This window comes from Phocoena phocoena, chromosome 11 (genome assembly GCF_963924675.1).
Source record: "Phocoena phocoena chromosome 11, mPhoPho1.1, whole genome shotgun sequence".
Taxonomy (NCBI): domain Eukaryota; kingdom Metazoa; phylum Chordata; class Mammalia; order Artiodactyla; family Phocoenidae; genus Phocoena; species Phocoena phocoena.
The window spans coordinates 99,384,196-99,407,068 of record NC_089229.1 but is presented as its reverse complement, the minus strand read 5'-3'; the positions used below and the strand labels follow the sequence as shown (position 1 = coordinate 99,407,068).

The 22,873-nt window shown below is 56.6% G+C and overlaps 1 protein-coding gene across 2 annotated transcripts in view; it reads right to left on the bottom strand.

The window, feature by feature from the left end:
* Nucleotides 1–22,873, bottom strand: part of IQSEC3 (IQ motif and Sec7 domain ArfGEF 3) — a 95,698-nt gene that overhangs the window by 29,726 nt on the left and 43,099 nt on the right. Inside the window, exons 3-5 of one of the 2 annotated variants that reach the window (XM_065887188.1) lie at nt 17,271–17,550; nt 4,706–5,796; nt 2,408–2,569 (exon numbers count right to left, since the gene is read on the bottom strand). In XM_065887188.1, coding sequence (XP_065743260.1) covers nt 2,408–2,569; nt 4,706–5,796; nt 17,271–17,550 — 1,533 coding nt within the window. Of the gene's footprint in view, nt 1–2,407; nt 2,570–4,705; nt 5,797–17,270; nt 17,551–22,873 lie in introns of those variants that run through there. The other variant, XM_065887189.1, reaches the window with a different exon arrangement.

Here is a 22,873-nt window from a genome sequence, read left to right as displayed (position 1 = left end):
TCCTCTCCCCGCGCACCCCGCCCCGACACGTACGCACGTGGGATGCCCAGTGCAGCCCTATTCCCAGCATACAGTAGGCACTCAGTATTTGCTGAATGAGTGCTGAATGGCCATCTCGTTCCCCCGTGAACGCTGGCACCCCAGCCCCGTCCTGGAGCCTGAGGGCTGCTCTGGCAGGATGACAAAGCTTGTTCAGGGCAAATGATTTTGCATGACGCCAGGGTGCTACAAACGCACTAAGGATTAGGAAAGACGATACGTTCACCGGCGCTGGAGGGACCTCTGAGATCACACAGCTCAACCCTCTCTCTCTGCAGACGAGGAAGCCTGGAGAAGTGACTTGCAAACGCTCCAGAGCGTGTCAGGAGCAGAGCAGGGGCCAGAGCCGGACTCTCGGGTCCAGCCACCTCTCCTGCCCCCACACTGCCTTCTCATCCAAGCCTGAGCCCGCTCAGCCGCGAGCCCTAGACCCCGGCCCACCTCGCCTCTCGGCACAGGCGGCAGCGGCTGGTCTGCATCTCCCGCCCACACGATCGCCCAGGGAGGATGTGGAAATTAGTCTCCATTGTGCTGCTCGGTACACCCCGGGCTGCAGATCGACAGGGGCCTGGCAGGTCAGGATTCCGGGGCCAGGCCACATGGGGTCTGGAAAGGCAGAAGAGAATAGACGAGGCAGTCAGGGCCTGGGAGCGAAGCAGTCACCCCTGCCCCAGAGCAGACGGACAAAGCCGGGTCACCCAGGGGGTGTGGGGCAGCGGAAAGGAATGAAGCCATAGGGCGCAGCAGCTCTACTCCTTCGCCAGTGGAAAGGGGACAAAGGCCAGTGAAAATTTCATGCCAGACCGATGAACCAGATAGAGGAAAACAGGAAAGGAAGGAGACGGAACACTTGATCTTTCTCCTCTTCTGCCATTTCCTCAAGGCATCCCCTCAGGGCACCCACACAGCAGGGGTGGTGGGATGGGGAAGGGGAGCCAGAGGGAGAGGAGGAAGGTAAAGAAATGCTGTCCATTTAGGGGTTTAGGTGCTCAGAACACCAGCTCTGGGAGGAACAGCTGATTGCCCAAAGCCCCCAAGAGTCAGAGGCAGGAGCTGGCTTCTGTCACCTAAGGGCCATCAGGGATTTCACGGTCCCTTGAATGGGTCCAAGCCCCCTCTCTTCTGACTGCACTCAGGTAACAGCTATCCCATCATGAGTTTAGGAATGTGACAGGGATTCCCGAGCACAGCAGATCTCCCCTCCTAACCCAACCCCTCCCACATCCATGCACGGAAATGCAGGCCCAGAGAGCAGTGACTGTCCGGAGACACAGCAGCGGGGCTGCTCCATAAAGAGAAGCCAGGTGTCTGAGTCCCACCCAGGGGACACTGACAGGGACTCCGTGCTTCTAAGCCCTGAAGCAGGAGCCCCCAGCCCTCTGTATCAGGCCCTTGCTGCTTCAAGAGCAAGTACAATAGGACGAGGTTCTCCCGGGACTCCTGGGGAAACACTTCGGCAGACTGTACCCAAGGAGAAGGGGGTGGGGAGAGAAGTGGGGAGGGCCCCTTACAGAATGGTGACCTCCGAGAAGGAAGTGAGCTTAGGGGTGCCCAGCAGAAGAGAGGAGGGGCGTCAGGAGAGGCGTGGGGAGAGACGGGTCCGGAGCAGACTTCATGGAGCCTCGCCCCCTCTCTGCCAGAGAAGAGGGGGCTCCAAGGCCCTGCCCCTCCACCCCAGGGAATGCTCCCCCTGCCCTGGGGCTCGCCTACCTATCCATGGCACCACACCCACGAAGCAGAGCGCTATAGCAAAAGCAGCCCCCTCACCGCCAAATCCCCCACCTCCTGGACTTCAACCTTGGTGGTCAGTCTAACTTCATGGAATCATAGTACTTTCTGGCTCTAAAACCCCTCAGCCTAACCCCTTCTTTTTCTGCCTCATGTTCCCCCCACGATATCAAGCGGACACTCAGGGTCTGGGGGCTGGACGGGTGCCGGGGAGGGTGCTGCAGGGCCGGTCCCCCAGGCGGAGATGGCCCCAGAGCTGACGGCCTTCTATTTTCAGGCTCACTCTCATGCCTTTTGGTCTCCCTTGACCATTTCTGTGCCAGCCCCAGCCACGCGCGTCCCCAGCGCCAGCCGCGTCCCCATCCACAGTGCCGACAATGCCTAAGCGGAGGAGCACCTTGGCTCAGTAAGCGGCAGAATGACAGGCGGGGAGGCAGGTGATTGGCTAAGGACCATGGGGATTCTGGCTCCTGGACCAATCAGGAAGCCACCAGGACTGGAGCCAGAACTTCTGGGAATCCACCCAGACTTTAGAGGTCCTGTCCTCTAAAGGCCTTCCCCAGCTGAGGTCCCAGGCCGTCTAGGAGATCCGGGAGGGTGGGCCAGGAGGGCGGGGAGGAGCCCGAGGCGGGGCACTCACTCGAGCACGTCGCGGTTGAACTGCTTCTTGCTGTTGCCCAGGAACTCTCCGATCATCTGGCGGCTCAGGCCCTTACGCTGGAGCAGGAAATGGGCCACTCCGATGGGGGTGTCGGGGATGAAGCCTCGAGAGATCAGGAACTGGATGCCCTTGTCCGGGTTTCTGGGGGTGGGGTGGGGAGGGGAGGAGGGGTAGAGAGTGAGGCAAGTCTCCCCATGACGCCTTTCCTCCCTTTCTTCCTGCCTAGGGAACCCACAGAAGTGCCTGGAGGTCCTTGGGCAGAATTCCCAGGAAATGTCAGCATTCCTTCCACTGCAGAGGGGCTCCCCTTAAAAAGCCCCTCTCGTCACGTCCTCCTGAACCTCCCTGCACAGGAGTGAAGATGGTGCGGGACTGGGGAGGTCTGGCCAAGTAGATTCCAGAGCAGGTGGAGAGGTGTCCCTTCCGTCTTCCTGCCTCAGTCCCACTGGATCTGACCCTGAGGTCCCCAAGCCCTTCCTCCCACCTGTATCCTGCTGTCTACACTCAGGACCCACGCTCGAACCGGGAGGACAGAGGAGACTGGGAAATGGAGGTGGGATCTCCTACCACACCCCTCTTCCCTGTGTGTGGCAGACACAAGAAAGACCCTGCTCTTCAGGGTTGACTTTCCCAGGCTTGAGTCTGTGTGTGTGTGTGGGTGTGAGTGCTGTGTCTTAAGGCACATGTGCTCCCAGCTTGGTCTGCAAATCCATGCTGCTCCCTGAGCTGAAGCTTACCGGTCCAGGAGAAGATAAGTACAGAAATAGAGGCTAAGCCTTTAGACCCTTTTAGAACACGTTGACATTTTCAGGACAACCAAGCATGTGACTGTTTTTCTAGCAACTCATTTTAATTGTATTTTACAGAAGTGTCAGCCCACAACATATTGGGTAAAAACCCAAACTGGTCCTTCACTATAGATAATTTGAGAACCACTGTCTTGTGGGATCCAGGTACGTGTGTGTGTGCAGAAGCGAGGGTAGGGCTGTGCTCACCAGGGTGGCAGCCGGAGGTACACGGAGCAGCGATGGGAGTCACACAGGTCTGACTTCACGCAGCTCTGCCGCTTACTAGCTGTTTCACAGGGCTCAGCTCACCTGGGTGAGCCTGTTTCCTGGTCTGTAAAATGGCGTAATGATGCTCTCTCTAGACCTTGTTAGGAAATCTGCAAATGTTTTGTGTCAGGTGAGCTATGAACGGTAGCTATTCCCCCTAGAATAGAAGCTGCTTGAGACCGGGGGATGTGTCTTCCTCATCTTTGTGGTTTCCGTGCCAAGCACTCCAAACATAACTTCTGAATGAGTAAATGAACACACAGGTGAATGGTTTCTGCTCAGTCCTCATTGATTAGGCAGGAGGGATGCCGTGTTTCCCGGCTCAGGGCTATGAAGGAAGGGGTGAGTGGAGGGTGGAGACGAGTGCCTCATGTACTTGAAATCGCCACAGGACGGGCAGGTGTGTTTCCTCTGCTTGCCACCAGCTGTATACTTCTTGGTTGCAAGGAAGTTCTGGCTGGGGGCTCTGAGCTATGGTGGTTGTTCATTTCTCCGCTCCCATGCCCCTGTTCTCTTCTGCTTCACCTCTGCTTGCTTGACACTCCCCTCCTATCCGCCCCCCGCACCCCCATTCCTTGCGCCAGGTCTCTGCTCCCCCCACCCTTTCCTCTTTTGGTCACTGCCTCTTCTCTCCATGTCATCAACCCCATGAAATTGATATTCCCTGTTTTCTTAACTTCATGTCCTACCCGAATGCTTTCTGCCCAAGCCTTATACTACTTGTACTATTGTTTACTTAATAGTGCATTTTCTCTGAAATTTTCTCACTTTTCAAAGCCTAGCTTCATCTAGCAGTACTAGTGGTTAAAGCATAGGTTTAACCCTAATCTTTAACATAAATTCTTATCAATTAAAAATAAAATGAGGGGCTTCCCTGGTGACGCAGTGGTTGAGAGTCCGCCTGCCGATGCAGGGGACGTGGGTTCGTGCCCTGGTCCGGGAAGATCCCACGTGCCGCGGAGCGGCTGGGCCCGTGAGCCATGGCCACTGAGCCTGCGCGTCCGGAGCCTGTGCTCCGCAACGGGAGAGGCCTCAACAGTAAGAGGCCCGCTTACCGCAAAAAAAACAAATAAATAAAAATAAAATGAGTATTCCCACACTATCTCAAGGATCAGGCGCGGCCCAGAGGCCACCTGGGAGGACCCGGGGACGATTCGCTCCATTCCCGGGCCCGCCGCTCACCCGTAAGTGCAGCCTCTGCCCCGCACCTCCCGGAACTCACATGTTGAAGAGGTTGAGGCCGATGCGGTAGAGCCGCTTGCGCAGGGTGTCGGTGGAGAGCGTGGGGGACTTGCAGCTGGCCGGGTTCTCGCAGTGGTAGCGCGGCAGGCTCAGGATCATGGCCTGCAGGGCCTCCCTGGAGGCCGAGGCCGACGCTGCCGATCTGGCGGACGCGCTGCTGCTGCTCAGCTGCTCCGAGCTGTCGCCGGCCTCGGCCTCCGCCCCTTTCCCCGCCTCCTCAGCCTCCTCCTCTCCGTCTTCCTCCTCCTCCGCCGCCGGCACCGCGGCCCCCGGCGGGCTGGCGCGCAGGGCCCCGTCGGCGCCCGCCTCTGCGCTCGCGTCCTCGGCGGGCACGTCCTCCTGGCCGGCGCTGGGAGCCTCCGGGGCCTCCTGCCCGCCGGCCTCGTCCTGCTCGGCCTTGCCCGCCGCGGACTCTGCGGGGGCTGAGGCCGTCGGCGCGCCCAGGCAGTTGGCCACGGACAGAGCCGTGGAGGAGGAGACGGAGATGTTCCGGCTGGCGATCTGCACGGTGACGTCCCGGAAGGCCATCATGAGGGTGCTGCCGTGGCCCTGGGGCGGGCCGGCGGGCTCGGTGGCCTCGGCCCAGTCCGCCGAGTGGGCGCCCTTGGGCTCCCGTGCCTCGGTCTCCAGGCCCGGCGGCCCCGTGCTCGCGCGCAGGGCCCTGTGGACCTGGTAAGCGCCGCTCTCCTGCAGGGAGCACACGGTCTTGAGGCTCCAGGTGCTGAGGGCGTCGTCGATGGACTTGGCCAGGGACTGCACCTGCTCGGTGAAGGAGTCCTCCAGTTCGGTGAGTGTGCCCGCGATGGTGGGCGGCAGGGAGGGCGAGCGCGCCAGCGGCAGCCCCGAGAGGCCGCAGCCCTCCAGGAGCGCCCTCTCGGCCGCCAGGCTCTCGGCCGTGGGCGCGCGTGCCTTGCGCAGGGAGATGCGCCGCGGCAGGCGGCTCTCCAGGAGCGAGTTGCGGATCTTCTCGAAGTTCTTGCTGAGCTGGTACTGGCGGAAGGCGGTTTGGATGGTGCAAGCGGCGCGCCGGGACACCAGGTGGCCCCCGTACTTGTGTTCTAGCATTTCAATCTGCAGCGAAGACAAAGAGGCGCGAGCGCGGTCAGGGAAGGGGAGCGACAGTCCTGAGAAAGGCGGCGGCGGCGGCGGCTGGCGCAGGGGGTGAGCTACTAAACTTCGGCGGGGGCGCGGGAAGGCACAGCTTCGGGGCACTGAGGGGCTCGTGTCTGAAAACCCTAGCACGCCATGGCCTGAGATGCCAAGGCTCCCAGAGGTGTGGGATGTAGGACTGGATTCCGGGATTGGTGATGCCAGGGGCAGGGGACGGACGAGGTGCGAATGGTAGGGGGCGGTTATTTCCAAATGTTCGTATCAGAGGTGCGTACTGTGGAGTTCATGGCTGAAATGCATGACATCCTGAATTTGTATTAAAATACTCCATCAAAAGAAGTGGGAGGGCTAGATGAAACAATATTAATAAAACTTGTTAGGGCTGGGTGGTGGTTAAATGGGAGTTTATTACACTATTCTTTCTACTTTTGTGTTTTGTTTTTTTTTTTTTTGCTGTACGCGGGCCTCTCACTGCCGTGGCCTCTCCCGCCGCGGAGCACAGGCTCCGGACGCGCAGGCCCAGCGGCCATGGCCCACAGGCCCAGCCGCTCCGTGGCATGTGGGATCCTCCCGGACCGGGGCACGAACCCATGTCCCCTGCATCGGCAGGCGGACCCTCAACCACTGCGCCACCAGGGAAGCCCTTGTGTGTATTTTTAAATAATAGAAAATTGAAAATTAAATAGGAAGGCTAAAAAACATCACTACTACTCCTGTACGCCCGCTTTCTTTCTCAGCATTCATGTCATGCATGGGGGTAGTTTCCTGTTCCTGGGAGCCTCATAAGGGTTGGGATTGGGGTTGGATCATCTCTGTGTTCCCAGCATCCAGCCCAAGGGCTGGCACAGGATAGAGCTCAAAAAATGTGAATTTCATAAAAAGACAGATGGATGATGGATGGATGTTTCAATAAGGGGAGTCCCTCCAGGCTACCCTGCTCCACAATTCCAGTCACCTCTGTCTCCAACAATGGGAGCTGTTACAACCAGGGCAGGGCTTGGTGGGGCTGGTTGGCAGGCCCCGGGGTGGGGACGGCACTGCCTCATCTGGGCAGATGTGAACCCAGGAAAACTTCTGGCACTGGCCAGTCTGCCTTCAAGGCCCTTCCTCCCCTCCTCTCAGCTCTATCCCCCATCTGTGGTCTTTTCTCCTCCTTGGGCTGCTAAGCTCTCACTTTTTCTCTCTTATCAAAAACCTCTCAGGAAAGGACTAGAAAGACATTCCCCCGAGGTGTGAATGACCAGTAACAGTTAGCAGTGCTCCTTCCTAGAGATTTTTGCACTTAAATAACAGACAAAGCCTGTGTGAAGGGGATGGACAAAATGGTAGCACAGTGGTGGGTTCCGTCAGTCCTTAGGGAAGCCTGGGAAGTGAGAAAGTATTCCTGGGCCCTGAAACTATGTATTCCCAGCCGTACAGGCCACTTAAGCAGAGTAGCCTTCCTGAACTAAGAATCGGGACAGGTGGCTGAAATTAACAACTCAAGGCAAGAACAAGGCCACTCCTCCATCCTCCCCCAGGATCATGGGGGAGGGGTACAGACACAAAGGCCAAATTTCATCCCCCAATACAAGGAACACTTCACCGCGCTTCCCGCTCCCCCAGGGACTGCAGCTGGAGTGACTACTTTCCAACTACCCTGGCAGCCCGCTCTGTCCCTTCCCTGTGGGTGCCCCACAGCTGGACCAGCAGAGACACCCTCCTAGCCCAGGAGACCTCATAGATACAATCCCAACGCCCAGGGACAAGCCCAGGTAAATGGGACCTCCTCAGTGTGTGTCCTGGGCTCTTCCTGTCTCACCATCCAGTGCCCTTTCCCATCCCCAAGCCTAGTGGCGTTATGCTACCTCTCTCCCCACATCCAATGCTTCTCTCTGAAGAGACTTGGAGAACGTATTCATATTAAGGTTTAGAAGGCCACTGAGTCTTCCTATAGGACTCCTCCCAGAAGCACTTGCAGTTCACAAGGTACAAGGCCTTAAGCAGGAGGCAGGAAGCTCTCCTGGGACTCACGGCCCTGGTGTTGCAGGGACATCCAAGGTGCTCTTCTAAAGCATGCCAAGTGTGTTAGTTACCTCCTGCTGCAGAACAAATTACCACAAATGTAGCCGCTTAAAACAACACCGTTTGTTTCCTCGCAGCTCTGGAGGCCAGCGGTCTGGGCACAGCTCAGCGGGGTTCTCTGCTCGGGATCTCACCAGGCTGAAATCAAGGTGTCAGCTAGGGCTGCAGTTTCATCTACGGGTCGGGGTCCTCTTTCAAGCTCACTCCTGTTGGCAGATTTCAGCTCCTGGAGATTTAAGACTGAGGCCTCAATTTGCAGAAGCTGCCTGCTGTTCTCTGCCACCTGGTCCCCTTCACAACGTGGTCGTTTGCTCCTTCAAGGCCAACAAGAGAGCCTCTGTGTGAGGCCTCACTGCCTTTAAAGGGTCCACCTGATTCATTCAGGCCACCCGGCATGACCTCCCTTTTGACTAACTCAGTGTCAACTGATTGGTAACTTAATCATAGTAGTGACACCCATCATATTCACTAGTCCCGCCCACACTCCGGGGGAGGGGGTTATATAGAATGCTGCCTGCCATACCAACTGGACAGTTGCCTGTGGGCTTTTATCTAGGTATGACCTCATGTACCCAGGAGCCCCAGAGACACACAGGTGTCTGCCTCTGATGCGTTCTCCTCCTGCTTCTGCAGAAATCACACCAGAAGGAAGAGAGCATTGTAGCTCCTGAGGCCCAGAATCGGCCTTGGCTTAGGCAGGAAAGTCCTCCAAGGGGAAGAGTAGAGAGGGAGGGGAACTGACCGCTCACCTGCCTCCTTTTTGCCAGTTCCACCTCCCATTTACCCCTCCCCAAGCACCATGAGCAGCTGACCCCAGAGAGGAATTCACATCTCCTTCCTCCCTGGCCTGCTCACAGGTCTAGGGAAACCCCTGGCCCAAGAGCTTCTCTTCCGATTATGAGATGCTACTGGCAATAGAGGGAAGGTATGAAATCCCATTGCCTGAAGTGTTTCCAAAATGGTGAGAGGTCCACCCCCTGGCATGGTGTCTTCCCACCTAGAGGCACAGGCTGGCTGAGATAACTGAGGAGACTTCTTCTACCAGAAGAAGAAAACCAGATTTTAAATTCTTGAATCTGTTCCATCAAGTCCTCCACTGGACTGTGAGCCGTCTGAAGGTAGACTTTGCCTGCCATGCTCACCGCTCTATCCCCAACGCTTACAGTACACAGTAGATCTTCAATGAATATTTATTGAATAACTTAAAACCTTCCTAATCTGACCGTAACTTTTCTCTCCCAGGCTGATGATTTCACCCTCTCTGGCCTCCTTTGTAAGTTTACTTCATCCCCTAGTCTCTCCTACTTGCATTTCCAGCCTCTACCCTGGTTTTGACTCCTTTCCACCAGCCTACAGACCCTCCTTAATGTCCCAGGCTGAAACATGACCCTGCTTGACTCCCCCGCTCTGGGGCACTAGGCCAATCTCTGTATTTTTCCACCAAACCTGTAGGAGGACTAGTCTGCCCGCTCTGCCTCAGGCCATGAGCACATGCCGGACCACTGGCCCGCCCCGTATGCCCTGACTGCTTGCAGCTGCCTCCTGCTACCACCAGACTAATGAAATGACTCTCAGAAAGGTACTGATGACCTTCAATCACTAAATCCCATCCTCAGCCTTCCTCCCCATCCTTTCTGAAACTTTGTCCTCTGCTCTCATGACCCAGTCTATCTTGGTTTTCCTGTCTCCATACAGCTCCTTGATCCTATATTCTGACCACAAGGTCCCTAACCGTGCTAGTTACGAGTCAGATGTGTGCTCTCTTCCATTCTCCAGACACATTTTAATGATTTTCCTGTGCATTTCTGGACGTCTTCCTTGACTTCTATGTTGGAAGTCTTTAGAGCAGCCCCCTGGTAGCTGATAACTAACAGCTGAGGAAATGAGACCTAGCTCGTGGCAACTCTAAAGGTGTCCCGCGGGCTAATATCTTCTCACCTCTCGTCTGAGAACCTCGTCTTCCATTGTAACTTCACTCTGATCCGTGGGTGAGCAGGCCCATAGGGGAAATACCCAGTCCCAGATCTGCCTCTTCCCTGATGGTTGACCTTGGGCAAGTTTCTTAACGTCCCTGAACCTCAGTTTTCTCATCTGTTAAATGAAGCTAATCCTGCCGACTCTGTAGCTCGTTGTGAGAATTAAATTATTTCCCGTAGCACCTGGCACACAGTAGGTGCTCAATAAGTGGTAGCAGTTTGATGTGGACAGTGATGATTCTGTGACTCTCAACTCTCCATCCCTAGACTCCATCCTAGACCTACATTTCCAAGAGCCCATCGTCTCCCCCGGCTCACCCAAACCAGCTCTGGATGACGTCCTTATTCACCTAACAGCACCCCGGCTACAAGGTCGTGCAGTTTGGGGGCCTCACTTTTGTCCCCGGGCCTGCCTTTGCCTTATCCTCTGCATTTGCCAGGCTGAAAGTCCTATAGGGCCCCCCATGCCTTTTGCAATCATCCTGAACTTTCCACCAGACTGTCACCACATGGGGCTCTCCTGGATCCCCCGTTTGGACCACCCTGACAACCCCCCATCCGCCTTGTACTATATTCCCCTGAGCAGTACCCTAAGAGAGCGGGTGTAAACACAGGACTTCCGGCGCTTGAGACCATTGCCCTAAACAAGTGTAAACACCATCTCCTGGGGGTCTGGCGCTGAGCAGCCTGGCCCCGCCTACCCCCCCAGCCCCTCCTACTACACGGAGTCCACACTCACGCGCCAGCCCCGCCTCCTGCTCCCCCATCCCCCAACTAGGCTTTCCTGCTTGGATCTCTCGCTCAGCCTCCCCGCAGCCGGCTTCGTCCTCCCCAGCCTCACCTCCCACTCTCATGCCCTCTCTTCCAGGCAAAACGTTTCGCCTTTCTTCAAATGTGCCTCCTCCACGAAGCCTCCCAGTTCCCGCAACCAGAACGGGGTCTCCCTGCCCTGAACCACGCCCCACCCCCGAGAAGGTTGTTTCGTGCTTCTCTTTGACACTCAGTTTCCCCTGCTAATCTTGGTGGTATTCATCTAACTTAGGCTTCCCTCCCCTCTCCCCTCCCCAAGACTCCATTAAGCATAAGTTATTGGAGGCCCCGGATGTGGCCTTCTCATCGTCTGGCTGCCTCAGCCCAGAGCCTGGCCCGAAGCCACAGCTCAGGACGGTCTCTGAATTCAGCTGAGGGATCGTCACCGTTTGTCCCCATCGTCTAACACAGCCGGCTGCCACTCATCCTGGCCTCGTGCCTGCTGCCCCCAGTGTCCCCACCGCTTCCTTCGCATCCTCAGCACCCCAGACGGTGCGTCACAGGCGGCACAGCGCAAGCCGCCTCTGCATCCCCCGTGCCCAGCGCTGAGCCAGACCCGTGTTTGGGGCTTAATCGATGTTTGCGGTCGTGAACTAAAGTGAACTCTCTCCTCTGCACCAGGGGAAATGCAGTCCAGGCTGTCTTCTGGGTCTGGGCTTGGAGCCAAAGGCTGTACCACCGGCCCCGCCCCCCATGTGCATTCCCCTCCCCCCATTGTCACAGGCCGTGGGGAATCGGTGGTTCCCCGGGTCAGCTCCATCCGCCCCAGCCAGGCCCCTCTCACCTCCCTGACCCTGTTCTTAGCAGGGCCAGGCCAGAGAGCTGAGGGACCAGCTCGTGGGAGGGAGGGGTCCCTGGGCCCACCGGCCAAGGAGCAGCTCCGCCCACTTCTCTCGAATACCCGTGAGTCCTGGGTAATTGTGGCCTCCCTCCTCCCAGGAGAGCCATCCCTCGGCTCCTGCTGGGGAGGCAGTGGGCGGGGCTGGCGGCTGTCTCGCTAACGAGCCTTCAGTGTTCATCAGAACGGTCTCCCTCTTCCAAGCTGCTGCATGGCTGAGCCCGACAGGGCCTCTGAGGGACGTTGGGGCACCAGGCCCGGGTGAGGGGGCGGGGACGGGTCCCACGTGCGCCAGGATTTCTCAGTTGAGAAGATTAAAGCAGTACGTGGTGTGAGTCTGCAGACCTTGGCGAGGCGAACCACACACCTCACCTGAGGCTCCCGGGCAGAGTCCGGGGAGGGGAGAGGGGCGGCCCGCAGGACGGGTGGCCTGCACTGAGCAGGGTTGTTCTTTGTGTGCCCACCTCCCTGACCACCGTCCAAAACACAGAAAGTGTTCAGCATGGCAAGGGGCACAGAGGCCTGCTGGGGAGCAGGGCTGCCCTGGGACCCTCTCCCGATGCAGCCAGGTAGGGGCGCTGGGGAAGAGCCACGGCTCAGCTGCTCCCTGAGCCAGATACTCCCTCGGGTGGGGCTGCTCCAGGAAGCCTGCTCTGAACCCTGGTCGGGCTACTTGCCCTGTGCCACGATCCCGCAGTGCCCTGCACATCGCTTCCGCAGAACCTACCCCTTCACCGCGGTGGCAGCAGATGGGGAGGGCTCTGGGTTAAAATCGTGGACTGTGGGGTCTGTTTTGGTTGCACCGGGGTGCATACCTAGGAATGTGTCCTTAGGCAAGTCACTTAACATCACTAAGCCTCAGTCTTCTCATTCCTAAGATGGGGGCAGTGACAGTCTCTAGCCCGCAGGGACATTGTGCAGATCGGGGGAGATGACGCAACAGAAAGTGCTGCAGTGCTGTTAGTGTCGCCTGTACCGTTCTGTGTCAGCGCCCGCCACTGGCACCGGAGCTCCCTGAGACCCAGGACTGCGTCTTCCACATCGCGGTGCCCCCAGGCCTCGCATGGGGCCCAGCACAGCCGCCGTGCACTGCCGTTCCCCAAACTGAGACCACGGAGCAGGGCAACACCCTGGCACATCTTGCCTTCACCGCCACCCTCGGCAGGCTGGTCCACTGGGGCCCTCACACCCACGGTAGTGCTCTCACCTTCAGAGCGGGACACAGCCTCAGATACAAGTGAGCAAACTGAGGCCCAGAGCGGGACAGTGACCTGGAAACATGGCCACCACTTCTCCCCTTGAGAGACGCCCCATGGTGAGGCCGGACCCTGAGGTTTGGGGTCCAGGAGATCTGCTCTCCAGACAGAGAGCTGCTGCCACCCAGGACCCTGACTCAGGAGCAGGGCCTGGATGCTGTGACCACAGCTCCACGGCCGCTGGGCTTGGACAACACAGAGACCTATGCAGTTTGGACATCCCAGATGGGCTCCAGTGGGTGCTCCCCCACAGGCGCAGAGAACAGGACACAAACTCCCTAGAGAACTTGAATTTGGAAATCACATGCGTACCCTCTGTATCTTTGCCATGGCCACTTCCTAAAGGAACCTCCCCGCAAGGGGTCCGCATGCCCCCTCCCTCTAGGGTGGAGCCCCAAGGATCACCTTGAGGTGAAATGGGAGAGTTGAGGGCAGAGCAAGCAAAGGAAGACAGTCTCCTCCCTGTGGGGCCTCGGGGAGGGGGCCAGTCGGCACACGGGACGGAGAACAGGGAAGCCTGGGGGCCTCATTCATTCATTGGCTCGTCCATCCCTGTGCTCCTCCAATACCCAGCAGTTCGAGGCGCCAGGCTGTGCTGGGCGCAGGAACAATGGCGGGCATGGCCGGCAGCGCCCGGGGCTCACCCCCAGGCAGTGCTCACTGCTCCCCCGACAGCGGAGGGAACGGCACCCCAGAGGCGTTCGGAGCACGATCTGCTCGGTCTGCGACAGCCTGGGCATGACAGAGCCCCTGCCCTCACGAGGGGGACGCGGCCACACGGCAGAGCCCGCCGTGGGCACTCAGGAACAGCACACTCCCCGGCTCGGGGGCTCTGAGCCCAGACTGAACTGTGAGTAGGGATCACCCAGGTGAGTGTGACCGGGGATGGGTGGGGAGTGTTCCCAGCAGAGGAAGCGAAGTACATGAGGGCTCAAAGGACAGCCAAGAGGCACAGCTGGAGCCCCGAGTGGGAGCAAGGCAGGATGTGGGGGCGGATCTGGGGGCGGCAGAGCCTGAAGTCCTTGTCCCCTAGAAAACGAGGGGCCGTGGGCGCCTCCATGTGCGGTACCGTGACCGCTGTGATGCAGCTGTGGTGTGGGGACGAGGTCAAAGCAGAGGGTCTATAGGAGGCTTCCCCAGGGGCACACAGGCCTAGGGCCCGGGCGGGGGAGATGGCAGGAGAGGATGGGACTTGGGAAGTGGTTAAGAGTAGCATGGGGGGTGGGGGGCTGGATCAGACGCAGGGCGGAGAGAGGAGCCACGGAAAACACCTGGGAGTTTGGACTGGCCGATGGAGCTGGCCTGGCAGGTTGGTGAACTGGGGAGATAGTGATTTTGTCCCAGATCCCTTCCAGCCCAAGGACCACAGGATGTGGGTGACTCACGAGGGTCACAGCAGCAGAATACTAAATCCTGGATCTCTAAGAAGCCTGAGATAGAGTCAGGACCTGGCCCAGGCTTCATGCCCATCCCCATCCCCTTCAGGCCACTGAACTGTTACTTTCCCCTCTTCATCCTTTGAGCATCTTCTCATGTCGGGCACCAGGGGTGTCATGATGGATGTCTTTGCCCTGCCTTAAAGGAGACGTCAAGTAAACAGGAATGGTGATCAGGGGCACCAGGGGTGTCATGATGGATGTCTTTGCCCTGCCTTAAAGGAGACGTCAAGTAAACAGGAATGGTGATCCTGGGCTGAAGGGCTATGTCAGGGAACGCCTGGGTGCTGTGGGACCACTGAGGAGGGGCATCCAACACAGCCTTGGGAGGGCGGGGAGAGCTGCCAGCGAGGAGGAAGGTGCGGGAGAGCAAGTCCTAAAGCAAGAGAAGGAGTGAATGAGGCCAGTGCAGGAGTAGGAGGGGGGTAGGAATGTTAGCGGTAGAGGCAAAGGGCTGTATGAGGCAACTGAGGCCCAGAGAAGTTAAGCAACTTGCCCAAGGTCACACAGTTCATCCGCAGAAGAGAGAGTTGTGGAGCTCCATCTTTTGTAAACGTGTGCTGTGTTTTTAGCCACTCTGCTCCCCTCAGTCCCTTTCTCCCCTCCCCTTCCCACCCCTAGCCTGTCTTGGCCTGGAGAGCTACAGGGGCCAGGGGAGGCGGGCTATTCCCCAGGGCACGAGGGCTCCACCACACCCGTACCAGCCCTCATCTTTCCTGCCCCACTGCTGCTGGCCTGACGTGCAAACCCATCTACTAGAATTATGCCCACCATGAAAAAGGTCCACAGTGCCCGTCAGAACCCTGCACAACCCTCCCTGCCCCACTAATGAGTTAGAATTAAACTAATTCCCTGCCCAAGCAGAAGCACCAGTTCCCTTTGGTGTTACTAACAGGATACTCCTTAAATTGAACTGAAATCTCTTTGGGGAGCAGGTAGGGACCATGTTTTTTTTCTTTTTGGTACCCCACTCCCTCATTGCTTTACGCATCGCAGTTATTCAAAAAATATTCACTCGCTAAGCTCTTACTCTGCCCGAGGCACTCTGCTGGACGCCAGGGGATGGGATGAACAGGACACGGTCTCTGTCCTCAAGGGGCGGAGCCGAGTGGAACTGAGAGGACGTTGTCATCTGTGCCAGCTGACCGCCCACATCACAGCATGCGGTTCCAGATGGACTGCCTCCCAGCCCCGGCATGGGCCTTCTCTGCCTCAGAAGCGGGACAGTCTACATTTTTAACGGCTCTAATTGTTAACGGAGCTAAAAACAAACCCCTTCCTCTCCTACAAGTTTCACGCATTAGTATCACTATTTTTACCTGGAATGATAGAAAATAATCTAATCCCGCCAATTCACATCCAGCTCTTCCATGTCTAAAACTGGTTTTCATGTCTACAGTTTCCCTGTATGACCCCAGCCAGTTGTTTTCTTTCTTAGAAGAACCTTAGAACCTCAAGATTCTCTTTTTCCCTCTTAAATGAAACCCCTAGAACCAGACAGCCTGACCAGTAACTAGTGTGGGGCTCCAGGCAGCTGCGCCCTTACACGGAGGGTTTTATCCACCCATCTGTGAAGGCTGCTGGACCATATCATTGGCAACCGCTTCATGGGCTACTGACGCATCTTGAGCTTATAGTCAACTGAATCCCGAAGGCCTCTCACCCACGACCAAGCCCGCTCATCTTATAGTAGTGCTGTGGGATTTTCAAAGCTAAGAACAGAACTTTAGATTTTTCCCTCTTTCATCTGATTTTTTTTCCACTTAAACAATACTTCCTAATGAGTTTTCTTCTTTTATTCAAATCTGGGATTCTGTCATCAAGGTATTAGCTTTTCCCTTTCAGCTTTGCATCAGTCCTTTTTCGAAATGGTTGACCTGGGCAGGACCAAGGACAGTGCCCCACTCAATGACCCTGGCATTGGCACTGATAGAAAGATCAGTGTTTTTTGACAATTCCGTTTGAGAACGGCCCACCCGACTATACTGTCAACTAACCCACTTCCTATCCCGTCCACGTAGATATCACGGGAGATTTTGTCAACTACTTCACTGAAGCCTGGCGCACCGCCTGCAGCCCCGGACCTTGGATGATAGCTCGACATCTATGCTGAAAGGAAGAAAAGACTTTGGCTGGGCCTGACTCAGTCTTAGTGACTTTTCTATTAGCTTCGCTTCGAAAACTCACAGTCCTTTGGGTTAAAGAATGGTTCTTTAGAACCTACACCTATTAGAGCTAGAAGGGACCTCAGAGATGATTCAAGATCTAATTCCCAATTTTGCTGATAAGGAAACCAAAGCCCAGAATGCTTAACTGGCATTTTCCCAAGTCACAGAGGAACTGGAATAAGAACAAGGATTGGATCCCACACCTGTGCTCCATGCTCTTTCTTAGCAATATTAGGTCATAAATTCTTCCTCTAGATGCGTTCGCACATACACACACACACAGATCTTCCTTCAGGTCTCTTAATTTCCCACCCAAACAAGCCATGCCGTTATCATTTTGGAGGGTTCAGCTGGGACCCAGTGACTGACTACTTTCTCCTCCTGCTTCACAGAATGGAAGCTGGAGGCTCAGAGCTCCTCAGTGAAATTTGTTCTCCGATAAGGGGGTCTTTGGACTCCCCCAGTCTGGGCTAATCTTGGGACTCCTCAGTCTACCTGGAGGAGACCACTGTCTTCAAACCTCATGTAAGCCTGTGTGTGCTGAGCATGGGGCTGGCCCCTTGGGTGGGCAGGTAAGCTGGGCCATCTCTTCTGGGGGTGGGAAGTGTCAGCAGCTGGTCTTCCTGCAGTGGTAAGAGGGGCAGAGCCCTGAACACGCTGCCTGTGGGCCTGGCATTACAAGGGTGACCCTTGCCACGGAAGGTTGGTTGCCTGAGGAACTGGGCTGCAGGGAAGGGCAGTCACTTGGTCCAGTTTGGGAGAACTAGAGGCAAAGAGGTCTGCCTGCAGCAGAGGCGGCCTAGACAGGGGCATCCCTGGTACCCTGGACAGCGCCCGAGACAGGGCCCTCCACCACCCTTCCCACCCCCCTCGGAGGCCCTGGGTACCTGTTTATTCTTTAGGTCAAGGGAGAGTTCGTAATCGGAGGCGGCAGGGGCGCGGGCGCAGAGCGCAGCTGCCGGGACAGGCTGCTGCCTGCTGGGGGAGGCCGCGCAGTGGAGGCCGGCCCGCGGGGAGGCGCCCCCCGCCCCCGGCCGCTTCTCCTCCTCCTGCAGCTCCTGGGCTTGAGCCTTCGGGGCGTGGGCACTGGGTCTGCCGGCCGCCGCCGCCGCCGCCGCCGCCACGGAGTCCTCCGTGCCCGCACCGGCCTGGGCGCAGGAGCCGTCACTGTGAACGAAAGGCAACGGTGCTCGGTTGGGGAGAGGGGCGGGGTGCATGTGAGTGCGGGGGAGGGGGCTGGGGCCCTCTGGCAGCGACGGGCCTCACCAAAGGAGGGGCTAGTGGGGGCCTCCTGCGGTCCCCATTAGGGAAGGGCCCCAGCCCTGGAGGAGAGCCTGAACTTGCGGAGGGTCCCCGGGGGGCAGAGGGAGGGAGTGGCTGGCACTGGCCGCAGCTCAGGAACCTGCTTAGAAGCGGTAGAGCAGGTGCTTAAGGGTAGACTACCTGAGTTCCAGGCTGGGCCCTGCCTCTTATTGGCTCTGGGGCCCTGAGCAGGTTACGTAACCTCACGTTTCCTCTGTTTCCCCATCTATAAAGCGGGAATGATACTAGTGCCTACGTCATAAGGATGCTGGAAGGCTTACGCTAGTTAAATTTCTTAAAGCCGTGCCTGGCCCCTGGTCCCTGCTCTATGTGTGTTAACTACCATAATTACCAATGGCCTGGCCCCTGGTCCCTGTTCTATGTGTGTTAACTACCGTAATTACCAATGGCCTGGCTTTCTGGCCAGTGGCTTAAGTAGCTGGGAGGAAGCCGATCCTCGCTGAGCCAGCTCCCTCTGTAGACTGCCCAGAGGGGCTGGGGGAGGAGTGATGCTTATAATCCTGGCTTGGGTTATGAAGTATCTGTTCTTCCCCAGCCCCTACTCTCTTCCTGTGGAGCCACCAGCAGGCTGGCCATAGCTGCTGCCCACCCGCCTCCTCTAAGACGACACTGGCTGCCCGGGGGGCTGCTACACCCAGGTTGCTCCGCTCCCCGGCCAGCCTCTGAATTCTGCCCGTCCCCAAGGCCCAGTGCTGAGCCATCTCCCGCATGAAGCCTTTCCGGTGTTTCCAGCTTTCAGGCTCCATCTGCTAGAACACCAGAGAGTCACCGCCTCCTTCACAGAGGAGAAGCATCTCGGCTCACGGCGTGGGCTCCAGTGCAGCCCCACTTCTGTGTGGCTTTGGTCAAGCGGCTTTTTCCCTGACCCCTGGTTTCCTCATCAGTATAGAGGAGGCACTAGTACCTGCCCTGCAGGGTCATGCAAGGGTCATGCAAGGCGTAAGGGAGTCAGCGTATGTGAGGTGTTTAGCACAGCGCCCGGCACAGACTAAATGCTCCGTAAACCTTAACTCTTATTTCCCCCATCTCCCTTCCCCGCCCCCACCAGAGCCCAGCGCTTGTATTCTATGCGAATCCCTTCTCCCCGGTTAGTGCTGAGCAAACAACGAAGGCTCAATAAACACTTGTTGAAGGATGAATTGAAGAGAACCCAAGGCTACTGGCATGGCCTCAGCAGTGGACGGAGTCTCTAAGGTTATCTAGTTCATCCTTCCCATCTCCCTTTTTCGCGTATGAGGAGTGGGGGCCCAGGGAGGTGGGCTGGCTCTGGTTTAGGGCCAGTCAACCTTAGGGCTTATTTCTTCCACGGCTTTGTCCCATGTAAGATGCCCCAGATCGTGCCAGAGAAGGGACCTTTTCAAGCTCTTGTTTCCACCCAAACTTTGGAGCCTCCTGGTGCTAGAACAAGCAAGGGTGGAGTGAAGAATCCTCTCTTCATTCAACTTCATCTGTCCCCCCAGCACTGCCCTGCACCCCCGCAAACATAGATAAAGAAGAGCTCATTGGCCAGCGCTAGTGACGGGGAGCCTCAAACTCCTTGCCACTCCATGCTTCTTTGCTTGGTCATTTTTTCTGTGGCCATCAATCAAGCTGTATAGTTGGATGAGCTCTAAGTACGTGGCTTTTTCACTAGTATCACCAGGAAGTTCTTTTTAAGATCTAACTTCAGCTCCTCTTGTGATAGGACACGGCCATTCTTCCCGCAGGGCCCATGGAAGTAGCCCTGTCCCACCCCCAGCACAGCTTGCCTCCTGGGGACAGCGTTGGGTCTCACCCATCTCTTCTCTGCACTGTCCTTGGTACTGATGATGCCCAAGGCTTCTTAACCCGAAAAGGTTTTCAAGAGTCTTTAGAGACCAGACACCTTTAAAAATAGCCCTTTGCTCTCTTTATGCTGCTGGAGGATGCTTGGCAAGAGGTTCTTGATGCCCCTCAGTAGCAGTACTCAACCAACGATAGTGGAGGCTGGTAGACAAATACCCCAGCTCCCTTGTCTCTTGGGCAGGACAGCCCTGAGACACGTTTCACACCATTTCCCAGAAGTGCCCCATGGGATTGAACCCCAGTTGCCCAAAGCAGTGACCTGATCATTAATGAACCTACATTGGCTTCCTTCTCTTTTGTGTCTCATCCGCCACTCTCCTGTTGACACTTCTTGGGGTCACCTGGTCCCAAAGACACTACTTACGTTAAAACAAAACACATTTTTAAAATAACCTTTCTCGTGGGCCACCACTCTGGATATGGACGAAGGCTCCAAGGCCTTCTCACCTGAGCTCATCCGCAGGGTCTGGGAGATAGGAGGCCCCCACTGTCATCTCCAGGATGTGCACGTGCATGCACACTCACACACACACTCACACACTCACACACAGCATTCTAACTAGCTCTGTGGCTTCGGGTAGCTCGTGTCCTCCTGAGCCAGCACGTTCACCTGCCACCTCACGGGAGCTTACTCATCTCCAGGGACCCTCCAGCTTGGACGTTCTGGGAGCTTGGATTCCAGTGCCAAGGCCAGACCACCAGGGCCCACCAGCCCCAAGGTTCCAGGCTCTCTGCCTGGTGGAACCAACTCTGTCTTTGCCCACCTATGTGCACAGGGACCTGAGAGACTGTGCCCCCCCCCCAGGTATATAATGAAAAGTTTTGGAAAGGGGACCCCATCCTTGCCTTCCTTCCTTCTAATACTCCACAGACTTGTGTGGTGGGAGGTGGTGATGGAAACCCAAGACTACTGTCATCCATATGGCAAGGTTTAGGCTTGTCAGTGGAAGACAAAGATTATGGAAGGCAGACCTGGGTTAGAATCCGGGTTCTGTGACTTATGATGTGACCTTGGGCAAATTACATAATCTCCTTGTGGCTCTATTTCTTCATCTGCAAAACAGGCATCCTTGTAATGCCTTTACAAAGTCGCTGTGAGGAATAGATACAGCTGGCACAGCCCCAGTACACTGCCTGGCACACGGTAGTTCATAGCAATGGTGGTTGTGTTCTGAGCTGAAACCCCATAGCATGGAGTCCCACAAGAATGCCCAGAAAAATAGCACGGAGCATTCCTGAGTGGAAGAGGTTCTCAATATTTAGCCTTCCTGTCAACCTTCACAAAATTGAAATAATAGGGTTTTTCCTCATTCCTCGTGGCCTTTCCCAGACCCCCGACTAACTCCCAGGGTCTTTAGGGAGAGGAGCGAAGATGGACTAGCTCCCACCACTGTTCTCCACCCACTGGAGAAAGAACACAGTGAAGGGCCTTGGTCTTGGGAGTTACCAAGTCATGGGATCCATGGCCTCTGAGGAACCTGTGTGTATTCACCCACCACGGTGTGGGGCATGCCCTAGGTGGACGTTTGTCCAGTGCTGGCTGTGTGGATTTGTGCTTTGGGCACAGGGACAGAAGCTCAAATCTTCAGCCCAGGCTGTCATAGCTGGAAGGACCATCTCTCAATCCACAGTCTCTTACGGAACTGGAAGTCCATTGTTCCAGCGCCCAGAGCATCACTCCTCCCAAGACACAGGCTGTGTCCCTTAAGTTTCCAGAATTTGCCAGGCTGACCTCACATCATAAAGCCGGCATCCCTAGCGGGTCCAATTTCAGGCAGCCTGGCGCGTGGACAGGAGTCATGTGAATGGGATTCACCCTGTGACAAGCAGAGCTTCTTTTAAGCCCCTTGCTTGAGCTTCTGGAGAGGAATCCTGATGAACTTGGCTGTCCTGGGCTTCATATCCAGCTGCAGAAACAGATTCCTTGAATGGTAGTCCACTAGCCTGGGGAAACTTAAGGTCACTGCTGACACATGGGAGATGCTAGTCACAAGAGTCTTGCCTGGGTTGGGGCACCCATTTGAGAAGGGAAAAGTAGAATGTGGGTGGCATCAGAATGAGAGGTTCTTAGAAGGCTTTGGTTGCACCCACATGACATCAGGCTGATACACGTACAGGGGCCTGGGCCATCCACGGAGGTTATGCCACGCATGAGAACACAGGGCGTGAGTACGGGAAATGAAAGTCTTTGAGAACTGGGGGGAACAAGCAGTTTCTCGGAGGATGCTACATGCACACAGGACCAGAATGATCTGTGTTGAGACTCAGCGTCATCAGGGGAGGGTCAGCCATATGACCCAACATGGGTTGGATACGTCACTCTCCCTCCAGAGCCCCCGTGGGATTAGCCGAGGCTTCTGGTGGACCTGCAACACGGGTTGACTTCTCTCTCTGCCCCATGCCGTGTTCCTGCCCTCCCTTCCATGGGTGTTGATCCCAAGCACCCTCTAGTAAGCATCCAGCACCCTGAACTCAGAAGCTCCTTCCCAGAGGCACCAGTCAGCGATGGAGACCCAGCTTTTCTTTTTCCTTCCTTTTCCTTGTCAGCCAGGATTACCCTGGTCTCCCTGCCCCCAGACCTGCAAAGCCTTTCTGGGCTCCGGATGTCTTTGATAAAGACTCTGGACTCTCTTCCCAGAAAATGCACGTGATTTCATACACGCCAAGCTTTACCTCCACTTTCAGAGGCTTTACAGACTCCGCGGATCGGGCTGAAAACGCTCTCCTGGAGGGATGATCGTGGATTTTGTCCATATGCTGAGGGCTGCACCAAGCACTGCAGGCAGCTCTGGTCATACAGAGGAAACGTGAGGGCTCCACACACCACAGGGCTTTCAGACACCTGTCACTGTTCCCTCAAAACCGACGGATCCTCGCTCACGGGTAAGAGAGCTTGAGTGGAGGGGGCCCCTGGTCCAACGACTCACTAGTCAGGAGATTTCGAGCGAAACACTTCACTTTCCTGCACCTCAGTTTTCTCATTTGCAAAATGGGGGTGTGAATATCTCCTTTCCAAGAGAGTGAGGAAGACAAAGTGACCTCCTAGGCTGGTGTGCTGGCCACTGTGGAAAATACGTCCCTAGGAAGGATGAGGGAGAAGGAAGGGCAGCTGTGCAGCCCCTGCCAGGGAGCCGGTCCCGGCAGTGGTGTCCTCCCCGGGCTCCCAGGCAGACCCTGCCCAGTGCCAGGAGCTGAGGGGACAGGAGCTACTGCAGAGCCTGTGAGGGCCAGGGAGGAGGGTGCTATGCCTGGGGAGGGGAAGACTTCAGGGGAGGGGGCCCCCAGGTCCTGGCACGAAGGCAGAGAAAGGCACGAGGAGGAGCCTGGAGGCCCAGCCCCTGCG